The sequence below is a fragment of the Neovison vison genome, chromosome 4 (assembly GCF_020171115.1).
Source record: "Neovison vison isolate M4711 chromosome 4, ASM_NN_V1, whole genome shotgun sequence".
NCBI lineage: Eukaryota > Metazoa > Chordata > Mammalia > Carnivora > Mustelidae > Neogale > Neogale vison.
The window spans coordinates 19,481,413-19,501,846 of NC_058094.1; the positions used below are offsets into that span (position 1 = coordinate 19,481,413).

Consider the following 20,434-nt stretch of genomic DNA (forward strand, 5'->3'; position numbering starts at 1 on the left):
TTGACAGAGATCACAAGTAGGCAGAGAGGCAGGCAGAGAAAGAGGGGGAAGCAGGCTCCCTGCTGAGCAGAGAGCCCGATGCGGGGCTTGATCCCAGGACTCTGAGATCATGACCTGAGTTGAAGGCAGAGGCTTTAACTCACTGAGCCACCCAGGTGACCCCCAAAGAACTTTTAAATAAGGATTTGGTGTTGTGAATGGGGATGAAAAGATAAGCTACAGACTGAAGGAAAATATTTGCCAACCATACAGCCCACAAGAAATAAACATATAATTAGAGAATGAGGAAAGGACACGACTAATTATGTTGGTCATGTTGGCAAATAAACACGAAAAAAATTCAACATTATTAGGGAAATGCAGATTAAAACCACAATGAGATATCACTGCCCATCTATCAGAACAGCTGAAATGAAAAATAGTGGCACCAACAGATGCTATTGATGATGCAATGAAGCTGGATTACTTACACATTGCTGGCAGGAATGTAAAATGGTAGAGCCAGTCTGGAAAAGAACATGGCCGTTTCTTACAAAACTAAACATAAGTTTACCATATATCAGTTGCACTTCTGGACCTTTGTCCCAGGGAAGTTAAAACACAAAATCCTGTGCCAATTAATAATACTTCTGTATTACTCTTTATCCCCCTATATTTACTTTTTTATTGTCTAGCTCATCCCACTGGAATGTAAGATTTACTATAAACAAGGATTTTGGTTGCATTCATTGCTATATTCCCAACATCAAGAGCAGTACCTGGCATTAGTAAGTGGTAAGTGGATTAATTAATCAGTCAATGGAAAAGGAATATAAAGCAGATTTGGGAAGAGAATCCTACCAAGCTTACATACGTCTCCATCTGAGTCTACTCTTGTATGGAATCAGACAATTTTGAATGGTCCTATTTCAAAGATAAGAACCAGGAGTGTCTCCCATGTAATCTAGGAAAGGAATTGAATGGGAGCCAAGCATCATAGAACAAGCCCTATTTACATTAAAGTGAATGCCGGGATTTTTTTTTGACACTTATTGTGACTGGTAACTACCATTATATAAGAGTCTACATTAAGAATCCTCAGAAGGAAACTTGTGATGTAGGTGGAGAATAAAATGTGCAAATGATAGGACAAAATAGAGTTAAATCAGTATCGGAAGAGAAATTCAGGCATCTTTGTGGACTCAAAGGACGTTGGCTTTGGTGTTAGGAAAGGCTTTATGGAACGACTGGTATTTATTTTGGAACTTGATATTTATGTGGAACTTAAATTTTATGGATAAAATTTAGCAAGTGGAAATAAGTCAGGAGAGTATTTCTAGTAGAAGGAGCAAAGAAAAGATAGGACTGTATATACGTGTGTGTGTGTGTGTGTGTGTGTGTGTGTGTGTGTGTTTTGAATAGAAGTAATGGAATAATGCTTCAGGGAATAGCAAGTATAGCAAGTAGTATGGCTTACCTTGTACGAACTTTGGTGTAGGAAAGAACTGGTAAGTAAGACTAGAAATTTTGAGGCTGTGCTCTAGGTCTCTTTGAATACCTTATCTGAAGAATTGGTACGTGGTAAAGTACAAACGTGATGATGAAGTCTTAGAATATAAGTGAGATTCGGTGGGGTGTGGTCCGGAGCAGATGACCAAGAAAGAATTCTTGAGACCTCTTTTGTACGAAATGGTGGTTTATTAAAGCACGGGGACAGGACCCATGGCAGAAAGAGCTGCTGCCCGAGGGTTGTGAGGGGTGGCAGGTTTCGTAGGGTGGGGTAGGGGGAGGTAAGGAAAAGGGAGGTTTCAGTAGTACTTTCATATGCTAACAAGGACCTATAAGAGACTGGATGCCTTAAGGCCTTGTCATCATCAAGGTTTTTTCCTCTAGCATGGTATTAACATTAAGATAGTTGGGAGATTTCTAAAGAATGTCACATATGTCTGGGGGGGGGGAAGGTTGCAGGGTGTCAGCTTTTGCTTTGTCCTCAGCCAGCCTTCTGTTCCCCCATCAGTGACACATAAGTTGAAGCTAGGAGGAGTCCGATGAGAAGGATTTCGGAGCTGTCCTCAGAACTTAGTGGAAAGGTGTGCGTGATCAGTTAGTGACTGAGATCACTGCCTCCAAATGCCGTTACCCCTGCCACCCCTTTGCCATCCTGGTGTAGTAAAGAGGATAAAATTTGTCTTTGAAGTCACTAGAATTGTATTTGAATCTTAACTTCGCCACTTAATTAACCATGCGATCATAGTGGAGTTGTTCAACCTCTGACTCCGTTTGCTCATTAAAAAATAAGCTGCTGGGAGGGAGGAGGTAGATAAAGCCCACTTCGATGATTGTGAGACTTACAGTGCCAGAAAGTGAACATGAGAGGCCTCCACAGGCCCTCGCACGTGGAGGATACAGACTGAATGTTACTTCCTTTCTCCCAGGCAATTTGGAGGAAAAAAATGTGAGTTCTGGCTTTGGGGAGAAAACGAGCCAAAATACTGAAGCTATAGGACTGAGAAACACCCCTGATCGTGTAACTCCTCATGAGACCTTCAGTTCCCTGACAGGAAGCTTTTGAGTTTCCACTTGGATTGATTTGGTCTGAATTTATTTGGCACCTGATTTTTTTAAGTAATTAATTAATTTTATTTATTTAGTTTACCACTGAATATTATAAAAAAGAGTCAAATAACATTACACATCTAAGGTGAGAATTTTTACAACTAAACTCACAATTCCTATTCTAAAAATTACTTACTGAACTCTTTTTTTAATCTGGAAGAAATTTCTTTTGGAACATCTCTTCATCAGGCAACAGGGTTCCAATTTATATTCATTTGGTGCATTTTATAAAGCATAATTTTTTATTTAAAACTTTAAAATGAAATCTGTCCATTTAACTGAAATTTAAACAGAAATGATTATGCTGTATTCAGGATTTTAGCCTTTAATGGTATTGGCTTTTGTTTTAATATGTAATGCAGTAAAAAACCCAAATATTTAATTGCTGGTTAGTTTTAGAGTTAGTTAGAATTAGTTAAAGTCAGAGAAGTGCTTCTAAGAATATATTTAATAGAGATCTGGCATAAGTTATTGAGGGAGATTAACTTTTCCCAGATTAGATGTTCATACCTTAGAGATGAAAAAACGTGATTTTCATCTGCTCTGTGGTATTCTTTCTAATGTCCTTTGAAAGATCCTTTTTGATCTCTACAAATGAGAGTAGCTTTGTTTGGAGTAGCTTAAGGTGCTTTTTGCATTCTCAAAGCTTAAGGTAACATTTTATAAGTAAGTTCAGCTTTTGTTTGTGTAAAAATTTCATTTTTCCTCCACATAACTGTCACTGAAAGAGCCAGAACAGGTGTTAAATAACACGGTGTGTGAGCTTTGGCAGATCACTTAATCTTAGCAGGCCTTAGCTTCTTCAGCTGTAAATGTCTGCTCCAAAACTAAGGTAACTTCAGCATTCTCTGGAAAGGTGTAGATCTCTTCTCACCATCTTTGTTTTTCTCATTCATTTGCCCAGTTGCCTTAGTAGTCCACTGTCGGTCACTTTTAGGAGCTTCAGGCAATTCACCAAACACAAAGCTATCTTTTTAGCCCACTCACAGTAAGGTTCCTGGGTCTTTCCTTTATATTTCTAGATTCCCTTTCACTGTGGTAAAGAAAACCTACTGCTTTATCCTCTTTCCTTTACCCTTGTTCCACATAGACTATGTACTTCTCTCTGAAATTGCAATCATTCAAATTCAAAGCTTTGCATAGATCTGATCATGTAATCCTTAGTTTCCATATATGATGTTTATTTATACTTATTTTTTCATTTTTTTTAATAAATAAGCTTTTAGAATCTTTTTAAAAGTTTCCCCGTTAGTAAAATAGGCATTTATTTATTTAATTTTTAAAATATATTTGACAGAGAGAAAGAGAGACAGCACGAGAGGGAACACAAGCAGGGTAGTGGGAGAGGGAGAAGTAGGCTTCCCGCTGAGCAGGGAGCCTGATGACATGGGGCTCAGTCCCAGGACCCTGGATCATGACCTGAGCCGAAGGCAGATGGTTAATGATTGAGCCACCCAGGCACCCCTAAAATAGGCATTTAAAAAAAGTTTCTGATTATTTGATCTTATATATAGTGACTTCTGTGAAAACCGCATGTTGACTTTTTATTTTTTTACTTTTTTTTAGATGAACAGGCAAATTTAGGGGTATTTTCACTGGAAAATTAATCTAATCCACATATTTTCATTTTTAGGTCATCTGTCTTATCAGATATGCATATTGTCGTAATTGAGAGTGGCAGTTTAAATGTAGCTAGTTAAAATATAGGTGGAAAAAGCCGTGGGTTAGTAGTTAAGCATAAGATCATAGTACTCTATTGTTCTCTGAATTTGGGAAGAATAATCAATTGTGATGTTTTACATTTGTTTTCAATTTGCCTATTGGTAAAACATACCTTTTTACTTCTATATGCGTATTGTTTTCATTTTGTCGTGTATTTTTAAGGGAAAGTTTGTATTAGATATTTAAAGGTATGTTAATATAAACATTTTAGCAAAGTGTGATTATTAATGGGAAAAGACAATAGGAATAACAATAGTTTGCCTTTCAAAGATGTGTTGTTATTATTGGCATCTTTATTATATTCTCTTTTACCTTCCAGTGTTGAGATTTTCCAAATGTCTGGCCAATTCTTTCTATACTTAGATGTTATGTTAAAGAGGAACAGAACAGCAAAATCCTGTTCAAGGATTTTGGTGTTGCACTGTGACTTGCTTTATATTTTTTAATGTGTTGTTTAGATTTATTTTGAAAAGCTTTATAAATAATCAAGATCACTCTTTCTTAAAGTCATGACTTTCATTATAAAATCTTTTTTTCTTTGTTCTTTTTAAATCTAGGTGACTGTGGGGATCATGTGGTCATAATGAACACAAGGCACATTGCATTTTCTGGAAATAAATGGGAACAAAAAGTTTACTCCTCACATACTGGGTAAGATAAAGCCATTGTCTAACATATGAAAAGATGCTCAGCATCACTAACCATCAGGGAAAGGCCAACCAAAACCATAAAGAGATCCTACCTTACACCTGTCAGCATGGCCAAAATCAAAAAGACAAAAAATAATACATGTTGGTGAGGATGTGAAGGAAAAGGAACCTTCGTGCACTATTAGGATTGTAAACTGGTACAGCCACTGTAGAAGACAGTATGGAGATTCCTCAAAAAATTAAAAATAGAACTATCATATGATCTAGTAGTTCCATTACTAGGTATTTACCCAAAGAAAATGAAAACACTAATTTGTAAAGACATATGTATCCCATGTTTATTGCAGCATTATTTATAATAGGCAAGATAGAAAAGCACTCCCAGGTGTCCACTGATAGATGAATGGGTAATGATGTACACATGTGCGCATGCACTGGAATATTACTCAGCCACAAAAAAGGTTGTGGTCTTGCCATTTGCAACAACATGAGTGTATAATGTTAAGTGAAGAGTCAGACAGAGAAAGACAAATATAATATGATTTCACTTATATGTGGAATCTGAAAAACAAATGAATAAACAAAAAGAATGAGAGCTATAAGTACAAAGAACAGATTAGTGATGACCAGAGAGGATGAGAATGGAGGGGATGGGCAAAGTGGGTGAAGGGGAATGGGAGATACAGGCTTCCATTTACGGAATGACTATGTCCTGGGGATAAATGGTACTGAACGGGAATATAGTCCGCAGTATTGTAATAGCATCATATGGTAACAGAGGGTAGCTACACTGGTGGTGAGCCCAGCGTGACATACAGAGTTGTTTAATCACTAAGTTGTATAGCTGAAATTAATCTTACTTGCCAACTATACTAAAAAAAAAAGATAATGCCATTGTCAAGGAAGATCAGCAGTTGAAATATACTACTGTAAAAATACTATTGGTCTTACCAGGGGGTACCTGGCTGGCTCAGTTCAAAGAGCGTATCACTCTTCCCCTCAGGGTTATGAGTGTGAACTCCATATTCAAAGTAGAGATTATTTTTAAAAAAATTTTTTTTAATAAATAAACCCATCCCTTAAAAAAGTAGTATAGATCTAATTTAAAGAGCTATTTTCAAAAATTGGCATTTAAGAAAATACTAATTTTGCATATGCTACATTTACTCAATCAAAAAAAAAACCCACAGAACTATATCAGAGCTAATTATTTGTTTTTCCTAGAACATTTGGATGTAACCTCTCTGGTTTAAATTATTCTCATTTTTTAGTCAGTCTTCTTTTTGTTTCCTGTAAATCATTCATGTTACTGCTATTTCCTGAACCATCTTCAATATCTGAAAACACGTGAGATGTTTAAGGAGTGATGAACAAAATCCCAAATTTGGAAGATACCTAGAATCCCCACAACGTACCTTTCAAGATCTGGGTCTCCCTGCCAATGTTTGAATAACAGCCATTTCGTGGCTTGTAAGGCAGCCCATTCATCCACCTTTGAAATGGTTTAAATTTTATTTTATTTATATTTTTAAAGATTTTATTTATTTGTCAGACAGACACAGAAAGAAAACAAGCACATAAGCAGGGGAGCAGCAGGCAGAAGGAGAAGCAGCAAACCACCCCCCCACCACTGATGAGCTGGGCGTCCAATGTGGGACTTAATCCCAGGACCCCCAGATCATGACCTGAGCTGAAGGTAGAGGTTTAACTGACTGAGCCACCCAAGAGCCCAAGAGTGGTTTAAATTTTAGAAAGATCTTTATGCTATTGAATCACAATCTGTTTTTCTCTAGCTTTCCTACTGGTCTTAGTTCTCCTCTTCGGACAGTATAAAATCTATCTCTTCCACAGGGCATTCTTCACATAATTTTGAGACAGGGATCAGTAAGAGCCCATTGATTTGTCTTTTCCCTTTGGCTAAACATCTGTAGCTCCTTCAGAGTTCTTCATTTGGCCTCATTTCGACTATCACCTTTATATCCTGGTCACTCTAGAAAGACTTATCTCTTGTCAGTGTCTTTCTTAACTAAATATACTCACCTGGCTATGTTCTGATGGTTTTCTAGTATAGTGGGATAGTCTGGTATAATACAGTATAATGGATAGTACAATGCAGCCCTTTATTGCAATAGAACTTTTCTTCAAGGCCATATCATTGAGTAGTATACTGAGTTCATGATTAGCTGAAATTCCCGAGTCTGTTTTAAACATGCTGCTGTTTAGCCATGTATATTCCATCCTGTGTGTTTTAGTTACATTTTAACACAAATGCAGTACCTTAAGTTAAATTTTATCTCCAGCCTTTTCAAATCTTTTGAGATCTTGAGTGTGTCATGTAATGTGGTAGTTAACCCTCCTGCTTCAGGTCGTATACACGTTGAATTAAGCATTCCTTCCATACTATCATGCAAGATATCCCTGAAGGGGCGCCTGGGTGGCTCAGTAGGTTAAGTAGCTGACTCTTGATTTCAGCTCAGGTAATAATCTCAGGGTCCTGGGATCCAGCCCGGCATTGGGCTGCATGCTCAGTGTTAAGTCTGTTTGAGATTCTTTCTCTCCTTCTATCCACTCCCCCACTCATACTGTTTCTCGTCTCTCAAGATAAATCTTTAAAAAAAAAATAAAGAAAAGAAAAGAAGGAAGTGTTGGCCTTTATTCTTGGTTAAAATTACTTTATTTCCATTTGCACCCTCTTCTTAGACAAGCAGACTTTCATGTCCCCATCTGTTTCCTTTCATCTCTTGCCTAAGTAGGTCTTAAATGCTGGCAATAACTTTTCTGCTTCCATTAGCCATCGTATGCTTTATTATGAAATTGTTATTTAACATAACCAAAATAATTCACATTGAGCTTTAGTAATTTCTACTATTAGGAAATCTCTATGGATAAACCAAATTCTATAAAATTAAAAGATAATGGGGGGAAGGAAATACGAAAAGTCAGAATAACATAATGTGATAATGTGATAACATAATGTGATAAGAGCAGAAAGGGATGTATTGACCAAAATGCTGTAGTAATTACTGTAGCAATAATTTCTGTAGTAGTAACTGCAAGTGAAGGAAAGTAATAGCACCGCCAAGTAGCAAACAGCTGGTGTGATGCCCTCTGCTGGCAGTGTCCTCTTCAGTCAAGTTCTCTTTTCTAAGGATGAAAACCTAAACTATTGTCAATTATTGGTACCCAGTTACCCCTGCTGCTTCAGAATCCTTCATTGTAGCCAACATATTGCTATTTCTTACCTCTCTGCCTTTGCATGTTATTCTCCTTCATAGGAATGTTTCTCAAGACCTCTCATATTTCTCCCATTAAAACCTGACTCACGTATCACCTTTTCTGGAAGGCCTTCCCTATTTCCTCATCCCCTATAGGGTTAGTCACTTTTTGTTTCTGTTTTTCTTGACTCTTCTCTTTGTTCCTTCACTTCACTAGAGGTACTACTCTTAATATGCTCATAACACGGTTACATTATGTATTGGAAAGTTAACTCTCTAGTTGTAAAAATGTTAATACATGGTAATTTTAGAAAATGCAGAAAAATGTAAAGAAGGAACTAAAAATCATTTTCATCCTGTGGACTAAACATTTTAATTCACATACAAGTTTACACCCTTTTTCATTTTATATAAAATTCCCAGAAAGCTTTTTGATAAATATTATTGTTAGTCACCATGTAGTAGTACACAGTACAATTTGCATAGAAAATATTGTTCTGTTTTTTTATTTTTTTTTATTTTTTTTTTTTTTAAAGATTTTATTTTATTTATTTGAGAGAGAGAGACAGTGAGAGAGAGAATGAACGAGGAGAAGGTCAGAGAGCGAAGCAGACTCCCCATGGAGCTGGGAGCCTGATGTGGGACTCGATCCCGGGACTCCAGGATCACGCCCTGAGCCGAAGGCAGTCGTCCAACCAACTGCGCCACCCAGGCGTCCCTGTTCTGTTTTTTTTAATTAAAAATTTTAGTTTCATAAAGAGCTGAAAAACATCTTTATCCATTAGGCTTTTCAGTATATAGCGTATTCTAAATAAAAAGAAGAATGTAATGAATTTCAAGATTTAAGGGATGATAATAGATCTTTTAAAAGAATACCTATTTAAAAATACCTTTTTTTTTTTTTAAAGATTTTATTTATTTATTTATTTGAAAGAGATCACAAGTAGGTGGAGAGGCAGGCAGAGAGAGAGGAGGAAGCAGGCTCCCCGCTGAGCAGAAAGCCCCATGTGGGGCTTGATCCCAGGACCCTGAGATCATGACCTGAACCGAAGGCAGAGGCTTTAACCCACTGAGCCACCCAGGTGCCCCTAAAAATACCTTTTAAAAGGTATTTCCAAACATTACTGTAATATTGCACTAGGCGCGCAAAAGTGTCTGTGGTAAAGAACAGCTGACACAGTATTGTCATTAAAAACGATTTAATAATAAGATTCTGCTACTTTGATGGGCATCTGATTGTTTACATTGCATTATAATAAGGTGTCAATACTTTCCTTAGCACTTTCTGTGCATATTTAATCTATTAAGAATACTATTCCACTATTAGATAGCATGTACTTTTTATGAATTTTCTTTATGATGTGCTTTGTTGTATGTTGTGCTTTGTTATTTAACTTTTATATAATTAAATCTCTTTTCCTTTATAGTTTCTTCTGTGTTTTCCAGTCTCAGAAAATCTTTTCTCATCTAAACATTTCATAAACATTCACTTCTTGTGGTTTTAGAGGTCAGTCAAGATGTGTTATGTGTGCATCTTGAACTTTGACATCTAACTGCTCAGTCATCTAAAATGTATTGGTATGAGTTAGAAATAGAGCCTACTGTTAGATGCCTCAGTAGGCATCTAACTCACTTAGTCATTTTTCCTGTGGACAGGATACTGTTACATTTATTGTATATCCTCAGCACTCAGCACAATAGGCATTTGGTATTTACTGAATTAATTTGAATTGAAAAAAAATTTGACTAACATTTAAAACAAAGTTTCTTCTCTTCCATTCAGGCTATCCCTGGAGGAGGAAGTGTAATTACTTTTTCACCAGTTAAAAACCAACAGAGTATTTATTATACTCTTCAAGTCATTCATCTGCTCGGAATTTTATGCTCTTCTCCTGAAATAAAATGTAGATGGTATTATGCTTTAGAATTTGGCATCCCAGTGTTCAAAACAGAAAGGTGATCTTTAGCATAGAAGGTATAAGTACTTTTTTCCATGGAGAGAATGAATGCAGTAATTGAAGTCTAGACAGATATTTCTTTTTCTGAAACTGAAATTCCTTGAAACAAATGCAAGAGTATCACTTTGAAAATTATCCATCTTTCTCAGCAGACTTCTAAATCTGCTTCTTAAATTTTATTCCTGAAATGTGGTTTTTTCAAATGTTTTCAAGTCTTGTCGAAAGAAACTTATGAAAGGAATCACATTTAGGTATTCTTTAACTTCTTTTGTAGAGTACACTAAGTTTATGTTTTCTTTTCCCCTTCCTCAGAAATTGTTTAGGCTGTGTTTATCCATTCAGCTTAAGGAAACCTTACATCTATATATTGTTTTTGTTTTAAATTCCTTAAGCACTTTCACAAACATTTTCTCATTGGCTTTTGTAAAAATCTTGACAGTTAGATGGAGCAGATAGTATCATTTTCTTTCTTTCTTTCTTTCTTTTTTTTTTTAAGATTTTGTTTATTTATTTGGCAGAGAGAGAGATCACAGATAGGCAGAGAGACAGGCAGAGAGAGAGAAAGGGAAGCAGGCCCCCTGCCTAGCAGAGAGCCTGATGTGGGGCTCGATCCCAGGACCTTGGGATGATGACATGAGCCAAAGGCAGAGGCCTTAACCCACTGAGCCACCCAGGCGCCCCTCAGTTTCTTATGTGAATAAACTCTTATATGACAAGGTAAAATGAGTTAAATAATATACTGGTAGCCACTGGCAAATCTAGATTCTAGACGGGGTATGGGGCATCCAAGTTACCAAGCTGCCACCAGTACTATCCCAAGTGTGTGTGTGTGTGTGTGTGTATCCCATATACATATGTATGTATATGTATATATGCACATATATATATACATATATAGTTATTAACCTCTAATTTATCCATTTTATATATATTTGTATATGTATGCAATGTAATATTTTATTACTTAGGACCAGCATATTACTCTTAGTGATCTTTTACCAACTTTTAATCGGAAACAGGATCATTCCCTGCTCGGAGTATGAATTCCACTTTACTTATTTATTTATTTATTTATTTTTAAGATTTTATTTATTTGTTTGAGAGAGAGATGGTGAGAGAGAGCATGAGAGGGGAGAATGTCAGAGGGAGAAGCAGACTCCCCGTGGAGCTGTGGCCTGATGTGGGCCTCGATCCCTGGACTCCAGGATCATGACCTGAGCCGAAGGCAGTTGCTTAACCAACTCAGCCACCCAGGTGCCCTGAACTGCACTTTAGAACCAAAGTGTTCTAGCACTATTTTCCCCAAACTTGACCCCTAGGTTATATAGACATTCTGACTTGGTAAGAAATGTGAAGCATATTGGTTTACTGCTTTTTCTTTCTTAATTCAAGCATGATAAACTGCCCCATAATGAATGAATGAGTGAGTGAATGAATGAATGAAAACTTTAATTCCCTAGAAAGATAATTATGTCAAGAATTTCCCAAGATATGGAACTTTTATGAAATAATGATATTTGACCACTTAAAAAGAACAGCACTTCAAATAGCATCGGGTTACTACTTAATTTTTTTTTTTTTTAAGATTTTTATTTATTTATTTATTTGACAGAGATCACAAGTAGGCAGAGACAGGCAGAGAGAGTGGAGGAAGCAGGCTCCCTGCTGAGCAGAGAGCCCCATGCGGGGCTCGATCTTAGAACCCTGAGACCATGACCTGAGCCGAAGGCAGAGGCTTAACCCACTGAGCCACCCAGGTGCCCCACTACTTAATTTTTTTAAGACATTAATGAACAGCATGTTTTCCTAAAACAAGAATAATTTCATAATAAAAATAGTTTTCATATTATAAAACAATATTCATTTCAAGAATACTAAGTCATAGCCTACTCTCAGTTTTAATGTCTTTGCTTCTTTTCACAGCTATCCAGGTGGATTTAAACAAGTAACAGCTGCTCAGCTACACCAGAAGGATCCAGTAGCAGTAAGCTTATTGTATTTTTTATTGTTTATCATCTGTGGAAAAACTGGTTCAGAAACAGTTTTTCCAGTCTTGCTTCTCTTCTAATGTAGCTGGCATGCAAGGCTATAAATTCTGCACTTTAACTGTGTCTGACAAGTTTTGCTAAGTATTAACCCATCATTATTACTATTATTCAATTCTATATATTTTTCAAATTCTAATTATTCAATTCTATATATTAAATTATTATTGAATTATTCAATTCTGTTTTCAGTTACTCAATTATATATATTATTATTCAATTCTATATATTTTCTAAGCACTATTTATTATGTTTTACATGTAGCCAAACAGTTTTGTTTCTTTTCTTTTTAATTACTTGATACCAGCCTGATTACCTGGAATATGATATGTTCACTGAAAACATCTTGCAGAGCATTGTTTGTATCTATGTATGCTTATATATTCATTATATCAAATATGCAAAATATGTTCCAGTCAAAAGTCTTACCCTTTTTTGGGACGCCTGGGTGGCTCAGTTGGTTAAGCGGCTGCCTTCGGCTCAGGTTGTGATCCCAGCGTCCTGGGATCGAGTCCCACCTCGGGCTTCTTGCTCGGCTGGGAGCCTGCTTCTCTCTCTGCCTCTGCCTGCCACTCTGTCTGCCTGTGCTCGCTCTCTCTCTCGCTCTCTCTCTCTGTGACAAATAAATAAATAAAATCTTAAAAACAAAACAAAAAAAGGTTGATTACATGAAAGAGTTATGTTACAATCTCAATTGTGGATTTACTTTTCCCCTGTAGTTCTGTCAGTTTTTGCTTTATATGTTTTGAAGATTTGGTGTTAGATGAATTTAAGTTTGGAATTATACTGTTCCTAAGAATTAATTAGCATATATACTGACCCTTTTTATCTCCAGTGATGCTTTTTAACTCCAGGTATATATATTTTTTATATTAATAAGCTGTATCAGCCTTCTTTTGGTAGTGTTTGCCTGAAATGTCATTTTACTTTACATTTAAATTGAATGAGATTTTGTTTTATTTTTTCCCTCTCTTTCTTTCTTGCCTTCTTTTGGATTGAGTTTATTATAAGTCTAAGATTAATCAGTGTCTTTACTTTCCTCCAGATCAAATCCAGATCCTCAGAAGATTTTCAGCACCTATTCTCCCTCACAGTTATGATTCTTTCTCTATTCAGAAATTCTTAAAACCCTTCCAGCTCAACATTCTTGTTACTGTTTTACACAGTTACTGATGTTTTATGATTCTCTTTGCTTATAAATCCTTTCACATAACAGCCTTCCTTTGGGATTAATTTCCTTCTTGAAATATTTCTTTTGGCATTCCTATCATAACATTCTCTTAATAGTAAACTTATTTTTGTCTGAAACTATCTTATTTTTGCCTTCTTTCTTGAAAGTTAGTTTTGCTTATTCAATGTATGCGATTCTAGCATAACTTTTTTGGTCTCACCTCTTTGAAGCTATTGTTCAAACAGATTTTAGCGTCTGTTACTGCTGTTGACAAGTCACATGTCAATGTAACTATTTCTTTGTATATATTTTGTCTTGTTTCTTTTGGTGCTGGTTTTTCTGTTTCTATTCAAGTCTTGTTATTTATTTTGCTTGAGGACTGTTATCTTCAGTTCTGAAAATTTGTCATCACTTAGGTCTTTTAAATATTGGTGCCTTTATTCTTTATCTGTTCCTTCCTTTTGGAAATATGATAATATTTACAGTAGTTGTATTATTTCATTGTACATGATTCATTAGTTCTCTTTCATATTTTGTGTCTTTGCTGCATTGTCAATAATTTTTTTTTAAGATTTATTTGTCTGTCATAGAGAGATATCACAAGTAGTCAGAGAGGCAGGCAGAGAGACGGGGTTGGGGGGGTGGCGAGCAGGCTTCCTGCTGAGCTGAGAGTCCGATGCGGGGCTCGATCCCAAGACCCTGAGATCATGACCTGAGCCGAAGGCAGAGGCTTAACCCACTTAACCCACCCAAGAATTTCTTTATGTCTGTGTTCTAGTTCTCTATCTTTTTGCTTATGTCTCATCTGAGACATACTTTTACTTATGTCTCATCCTTATATTGAGTCCTAATTTGAATTTTTTTTTTTCTTGAAGATTTACTGTTTGTCTTTTTTTCAAGTTTGCTGGTCAGTTTTGATAGTTTTTCTGTTTCTTTGTCATACTTTGGTTCCTTCTTATTTTTTTAAGCAGAGTAAACATAATTCGTAGTGTTTATATCTGATTCTGATATTTGTGGTCTTTGTGAGTCTGTAATACATTGTTTCTGCTCAGGATACTTGATAAGCTCATGCACCTTGAAAGTTCATCCCTGAGAATTCTTTAGGACCTATATCTCCAGAGTAGATTTTGTCATAAATTTACTTGGCAGGGACTTAGTTAGTTAAGTGCCCAACTCTTTGCTTCTATTCCATGTCATGATCCCGGGGTTGTGAGGTTGAGCCACAGGTTGGGCTTTGCTTCAGCGGGAGTGTGCTTGAGAGTCTTTCTCTCACTCTGCCGCTTCCCCTAACCCTTGCACGTGTGCACACACTCTCTTTCTCTAAACTAAATAAATAAATCTTTAAAAAAAAAAAAAAAAGATTGTCTTAGCTCCTGACAGGTGCATGGGGCTATACCAACTTAAGGCCTCTTTAAGCTATACTTTATAGACTTCTGGGTTTTGATCCCCATTTTTAAAAAAGGTGAATTTGGGGCCTTGAGGCCTTGTGCTGTCTGGCTCATAGTTCTAATGTTTCCTATCAGTAAAGATTTGATTTTTTAATTTCCCTACTCTGTATGGTGGGTATTGACTTCTGTTGAAAATCTAGGTTTATGAGGAAGTCTTTGATCCTACTTTCTGACCAAAAAAGGGGTAGTCCTTTGAAATGCAAACCCTGCACTAAACTGATGCCTTCTGGGCAAATGCCAGCCTTAGGACTCTTTTGTACTACTTTCTCCTACTTCTGGCCTCTAGTTGCTTCCATGGTTTAGAAAAGATTTTTTAAAACAGTATTATTAATTTCATTAATATTTATTTGTCATTTGAATTCTGTACTTGAAGTTTCTAATCTAAATATTAGCTGTCGATATTACTAAAAACAAAGTCTCCCGTTGCCATTTCACAATTTTATTTTTCCTTCCTTAATTCTTCATAACTCAGTCTTTGAACTGTACTCATAGAATAAATAACAGTTTTCCCCCTTAGGAACTATTTTAGCTTTATACCTAAATATATTCATAAATGAAAAAGTGTTATGTGGTGAAGACATTCTTTTTTATTTCCCTACGATGGTGAATAAAATAGCTATCTACTGTCAGGATACAGTCATTTGTTTGGTGTAATACTGACTAAAACTTTCTTGGAGATGAGGGAGAAGGACGTATTTTGTTATAGTAAGTCCTGAAGTAACATTTGGAAGTTCCATGCTTTACTGTTTATTTTTATTTCTTATCATTTATAGGTGTTTTACAAAAATATGCTCAGAAGTTGCTCAAGAAATATTTGATGTTCTGTTTCAAAACATGTTTTTAGACTACTACAGGAAATAAAATATCCTGTTACTATGGATTGCATCTAATGGTATTAAAAAGTTATAAGGGCTTCTGTACCATATGTGCTACATGTGGTGCCATATGTACCATGCTTATATACCATAAGTGCCACAACATATTGTAGTTTTAATATTTAATAAATATTTTTAAAATTTTAAATTTCTGTGTTATTTAGGCATACTAACTATACACTAGGCGGCAGTATAGTTCCAACTTTTTTATAAGGATTTGGCAATAGATAACATTTATAGAAATTGTTTCAAGTTATGTTTTATAAACAAAGATTAAAATGTATTACAAAATGTTTAATGAAGGTTTTGAAAATAGTTTAAAGTTAAATCCGTTTGAATTATTACCTCACTTAATGTTAATTTTTTTTTTTTGAATCTTAACTTTGACTTTGTATTTTGAAAAAGAATGGCTTGTTAATGAAGAGGTCAGTTATTTTACTTCCAAATCAAATATTTAAGTGTTTGTCTGGAGCAGTAGGTCTTCTGCCAGGAGACATAATTTGCTAATCAGTACTTGGTGTATGGGGTTGTAAGAGAATTCATAATGCATGCTTCTCATTTCAGTACGGTCCTAGAATATTGTTTGTAAAATACATTAATTAATACATTTAAATAGTTATTAGTAGGTTATTAAATATTTCAATGTATTTTTATAATTATACAGGTCATTATTTGTAAACTAAAATAAATATGTTGACTCAGCATTTCCTTATCCCTCTATCATATATTTTAGTTTCATTAATAGTTTCTTTGTGCTTACATTTTTTTCTTTTTTTTTTAAGTTTTTATTTATTTAAATAATCTCTACACCCAATGTAGGGCTTGAATTGACAACCCCAAGATCAAGTCACATGTACTTCTGACTTAGCCAACCAGATGCTCCACATATTTGTCCTTATATTTTTTCCTAACATGGTTCCTTTCTTGTCTTCCCCCCACCCCCATAGTTAATGAAGTTATTTTGTGTGAAACAAATGGTACATGCCCTGGTCTACAGATGTGGAAGTTCTTTAATATTTATTAACCTCGTTTTATTCTGTCTTTCTCACTTTCTGAATTCCTTAGAACTTAACACTTAAGCCTGTACAGCTATAATTACTTGATTGCATGCACATGTTGTATTCTGTTATTTGGGGTGAATATTGTTTGTATGTCTTCCTTTTTTCTCTCTCCCTGTTGGCTTAAAACCTTTCTACACTTTCTAGCTTTCTCTAATTTGACTGTTACATTTGCATTTTTTAATAGGGCAAGTTTAAAAAAAAACTTACTAATTCGAGTGATTACAACTACAGTTTTTTAAGAACATGAACCTTAACTGCCACATAACCCTGCCATAACAATAAAATTGCTGTTGGGATATTCCGAGGACATAATGACTAGTTTAGCCAGAGAAGATGCTCAGTAGACTTAACACTGTCAGTTTCTGCTTAAGATTTTTAAAAATTAAAATTTTAAAGATGAATATCTAGACCACTGCTGTCCAATAGAAATTTCTGTCATGATGTTCTATGTCACTGTCAAACATGAAAGCCACTAGACACATGTAGCAGTTGGCCACTTGAAATGTGGCTTGTGTGACTAACTGAATTTTTTTTTTAAAAAGATTTTATTTATTTATTTGACAGAGAGAGATCACAAGTAGGCAGAGAGGCAGGCAGAGAGAGAGAGGAGGAAGCAGACTCCCTGCTGAGCAGAGAGCCCGATGGCGGGACTTGATCCCAGGACCCTGAGATCATGACCCGAGCCGAAGGCAGCGGCCTAACCCACGAACCACCCAGGCACCCCGAATTTTTAATTGCTTTTAATTTTAAACAATAGAAATCTCTATTAAAATCTCCAGTACATAAAGTATTAACAGTACTAAACTGGGAAACATATGTGGGATTGCATTTGCTTTTGTATGTAGTTGAAGATTTAAAATTAAAGAAATAAGAAATCTTATAGTGCACACTGTTCTAACATGTATAGTTTTAGTGGGGTTAATGTATGTCAAGTTACATTCTTGGATTATGTGTACAGATGGTAAAAATTGATACAGCGCTCCAAAGTCCCTATTCGTGGCTTACTGAAGACCTGGCAGTGTATTTGTATATACTGTCTACCAGCAGGCCCCCAGGAGATTATGGGACATAGCATGACTCTGTGTGACCTTCTCTTGACAACGTTTATATCAAATCACATTCAGACCAACAAAGACGATAATCTTAAAAAGGGAAAAGTAAATTGCGCAAGATTAGTTTGCCATCTTGGGAATGGGTATGGTAGAGAGAAAGGGACTTTTTGTCTTCTTGAGAAGTTAGAGAGACAAACACATGATGGCCGTGATTGCGTGTACTATGTGTCTATTCTGGGAGTAAGACCACCGCCTGGTTTGAATTCCAGCACTGCCACTTGTTATGTGAAATTGGGAGGCTCTTTAACCTCACTAAATCTGTTTTTTTGTGTGTGAAATGAGACTCAGCGTCACAAACCAGACAATAAATGTGGTGCAGCTGGCCACTGTATACACAGTAAGTTTTCAGTGAATGTTAACTGTTACCATTGTTGTAGATTTGCAGCCTTGGGAGTCAGTCTCAAAACTGTCTGGCCATGCTTACTTTATGAATGTGAAACCTCCTGACCTGCCTGGAGGAAACAGGACTTAAGGCCTCCCTGGGTTCTGCTCTCTTCAGTGTATGACAGATTTGAGCCATAGATTCTCGTGCAAGCCTAGAGAATTGCTTCTTCTAGCAATCATCACATATATAGATTATTTTTAACCTCTTCCTATTGTCCTTATCCTTTAAACATAAATTAAACCAGATAGAGCCTAAAGAAAATAGGAATGCACAAAACAATGACAGTTCATTTGTTGCTGCCACATATCTACTTGGGTCCTAATTTCTTTCATTTCTTTTGAGTCTTAACCCACTTTGTTTTCGTCATGATCTCTAAATGTGGTTGCCTTCTTATATCCCAAGTCAAATTTTTCTTATTGAGTCTTGCATATATCTGTTTTTCAGATCGTGAAACTAGCTATTTATGGCATGCTGCCAAAAAACCTTCATAGAAGAACTCTGATGCAGAGATTGCATCTTTTCCCAGATGAGGTGAGTCAGTGGTCATTGGTAACGATGCTACTGCAGGAACATGGCCAGAGCCTGTTAAATTGAGGGTACTCATTTCTAATTTCATCAGCTTTTAAAAGCATGAATTTCATTTACATTTTTTGTGACTAGTAGCAAATCTTGTGTGATCATGGATTAATAACTTAGTTTTGGTTGCTAATTATTTTCCTTGATTTAATTTTAGAATACTTGTTTCTAACTCAAAATTTATTCAGCTAAAAATGTACTTGGAAAAAAAATAGTTCTATTTATTACTATTAAACTATTTTAAGTCCTTATGCTTTCTCTTTAGTATAATGTAATGAAACAGTAGAAGTTCTATAATAAAATAATTGTCCAGGCTCTGGAATCAGACTGTCTGGAGTAGAATTCATACTCCACCATTTATTGACTTTATAGCCATGGGTGGTTACTTACTATCCCTGTTTTCTCATCTGTAAAATGGAAATAAGGGTACTGACTGGATTACGAGATTGTGATAAGGGTTAAATGAGATAACATTTGTGGAATGCTTAGAACAGGCCTCACACAGGAAGTGCCTGTTGCTATTATTACCATGGTTGTGATTGTTGTCCTTATAGTTCCTGCTAGAGGAATAACATGGAAACTAATTCCAGAATACAAAGTTGTATCAACTATTTAAGCCACTGAGTGCTCTATTTAGTTAGCTTACTGCATGAGTAAATTATTCATGCTTTTATCAAAATGGTTAATATATTACCTTTGCTTTGCGTGAATGAGTAGAATTTTCCAGTATTCAATTTACCTCGTAGATGACAAGTATGGGAGCTATGTCATCATCTAAGAATAACTGTCTTTCATGAAGTCACAATTATTAAAACTTGTTTCTGATTGTACTGTTCCATTTTTTAGAGTCCGTAATTTCTGAAAGACACATACACACAAAATGTGTATATATAAATAGATAATCTTAGTAGTAAGGTAGTCAGGTTTGAATGTGGATGTTTTAAGTATTCATGGTAGTTCAGTTGAACATCAAATTACTTAAATAATTTCAGATGATAAAATTAATGGGCCTTTCCCCCAAAACAGACTGTCAGACATTTAGAAGCTTTATAGCACATTTTGTTGTCCAGGCCATAGGAAAGTAGACACTTATAGATTGCTGGTAGAAGTCCAAAACAGTGCAACCCATAAGAAATCTGAGAATGAGGTAACCTTGCATATAATACCAGACATGCATAAGGAGAGCCACACTTGATCCAGCAATCTGTTTACTCTGAAGATACACAGGATTAATGTTTCTACATTATTTATAATAATAAAATAATAGAAATGAGTTTATTCATAGGTAATTGTATAAACAATATTATATTCATTCAGTTGAGTACTATGTAATTATAAAAAAAGAATGCCAAATATTCTTGTGAACTGATGTATTGCAAGATACATTAGTAAGTGAAAAAAAGCAAGGTGAGAAAATGCAGATAGCATACTACCTTCTGTATGTGTTATACATATATATGTTTACACATACACACATATATACTATATCTGCTGCTTTTTGCATAAAGAAACTCAGGAAGAATAAATGAGAAAATGAAATTGGCTACTTACTGAAGCATGGGGACAAAGAGATGGAATGAACTAGAGAAGAGAGAATTAAGATATTTTGGGCGCCTGGGTG

The 20,434-nt window shown here is 35.7% G+C and overlaps 1 protein-coding gene across 1 annotated transcript in view; it reads left to right on the forward strand.

Annotated features, from left to right (window-relative positions):
- MRPL13 (mitochondrial ribosomal protein L13) overlaps positions 1 to 20,434 on the forward strand; it is a 48,874-nt gene that overhangs the window by 11,321 nt on the left and 17,119 nt on the right. The window contains exons 3-5 of the mRNA XM_044245030.1: positions 4,875 to 4,968; positions 12,064 to 12,124; positions 18,682 to 18,768. Of these exons, the coding sequence (XP_044100965.1) occupies positions 4,875 to 4,968; positions 12,064 to 12,124; positions 18,682 to 18,768 (242 nt within the window). The remainder of the gene's footprint in view (positions 1 to 4,874; positions 4,969 to 12,063; positions 12,125 to 18,681; positions 18,769 to 20,434) is intronic.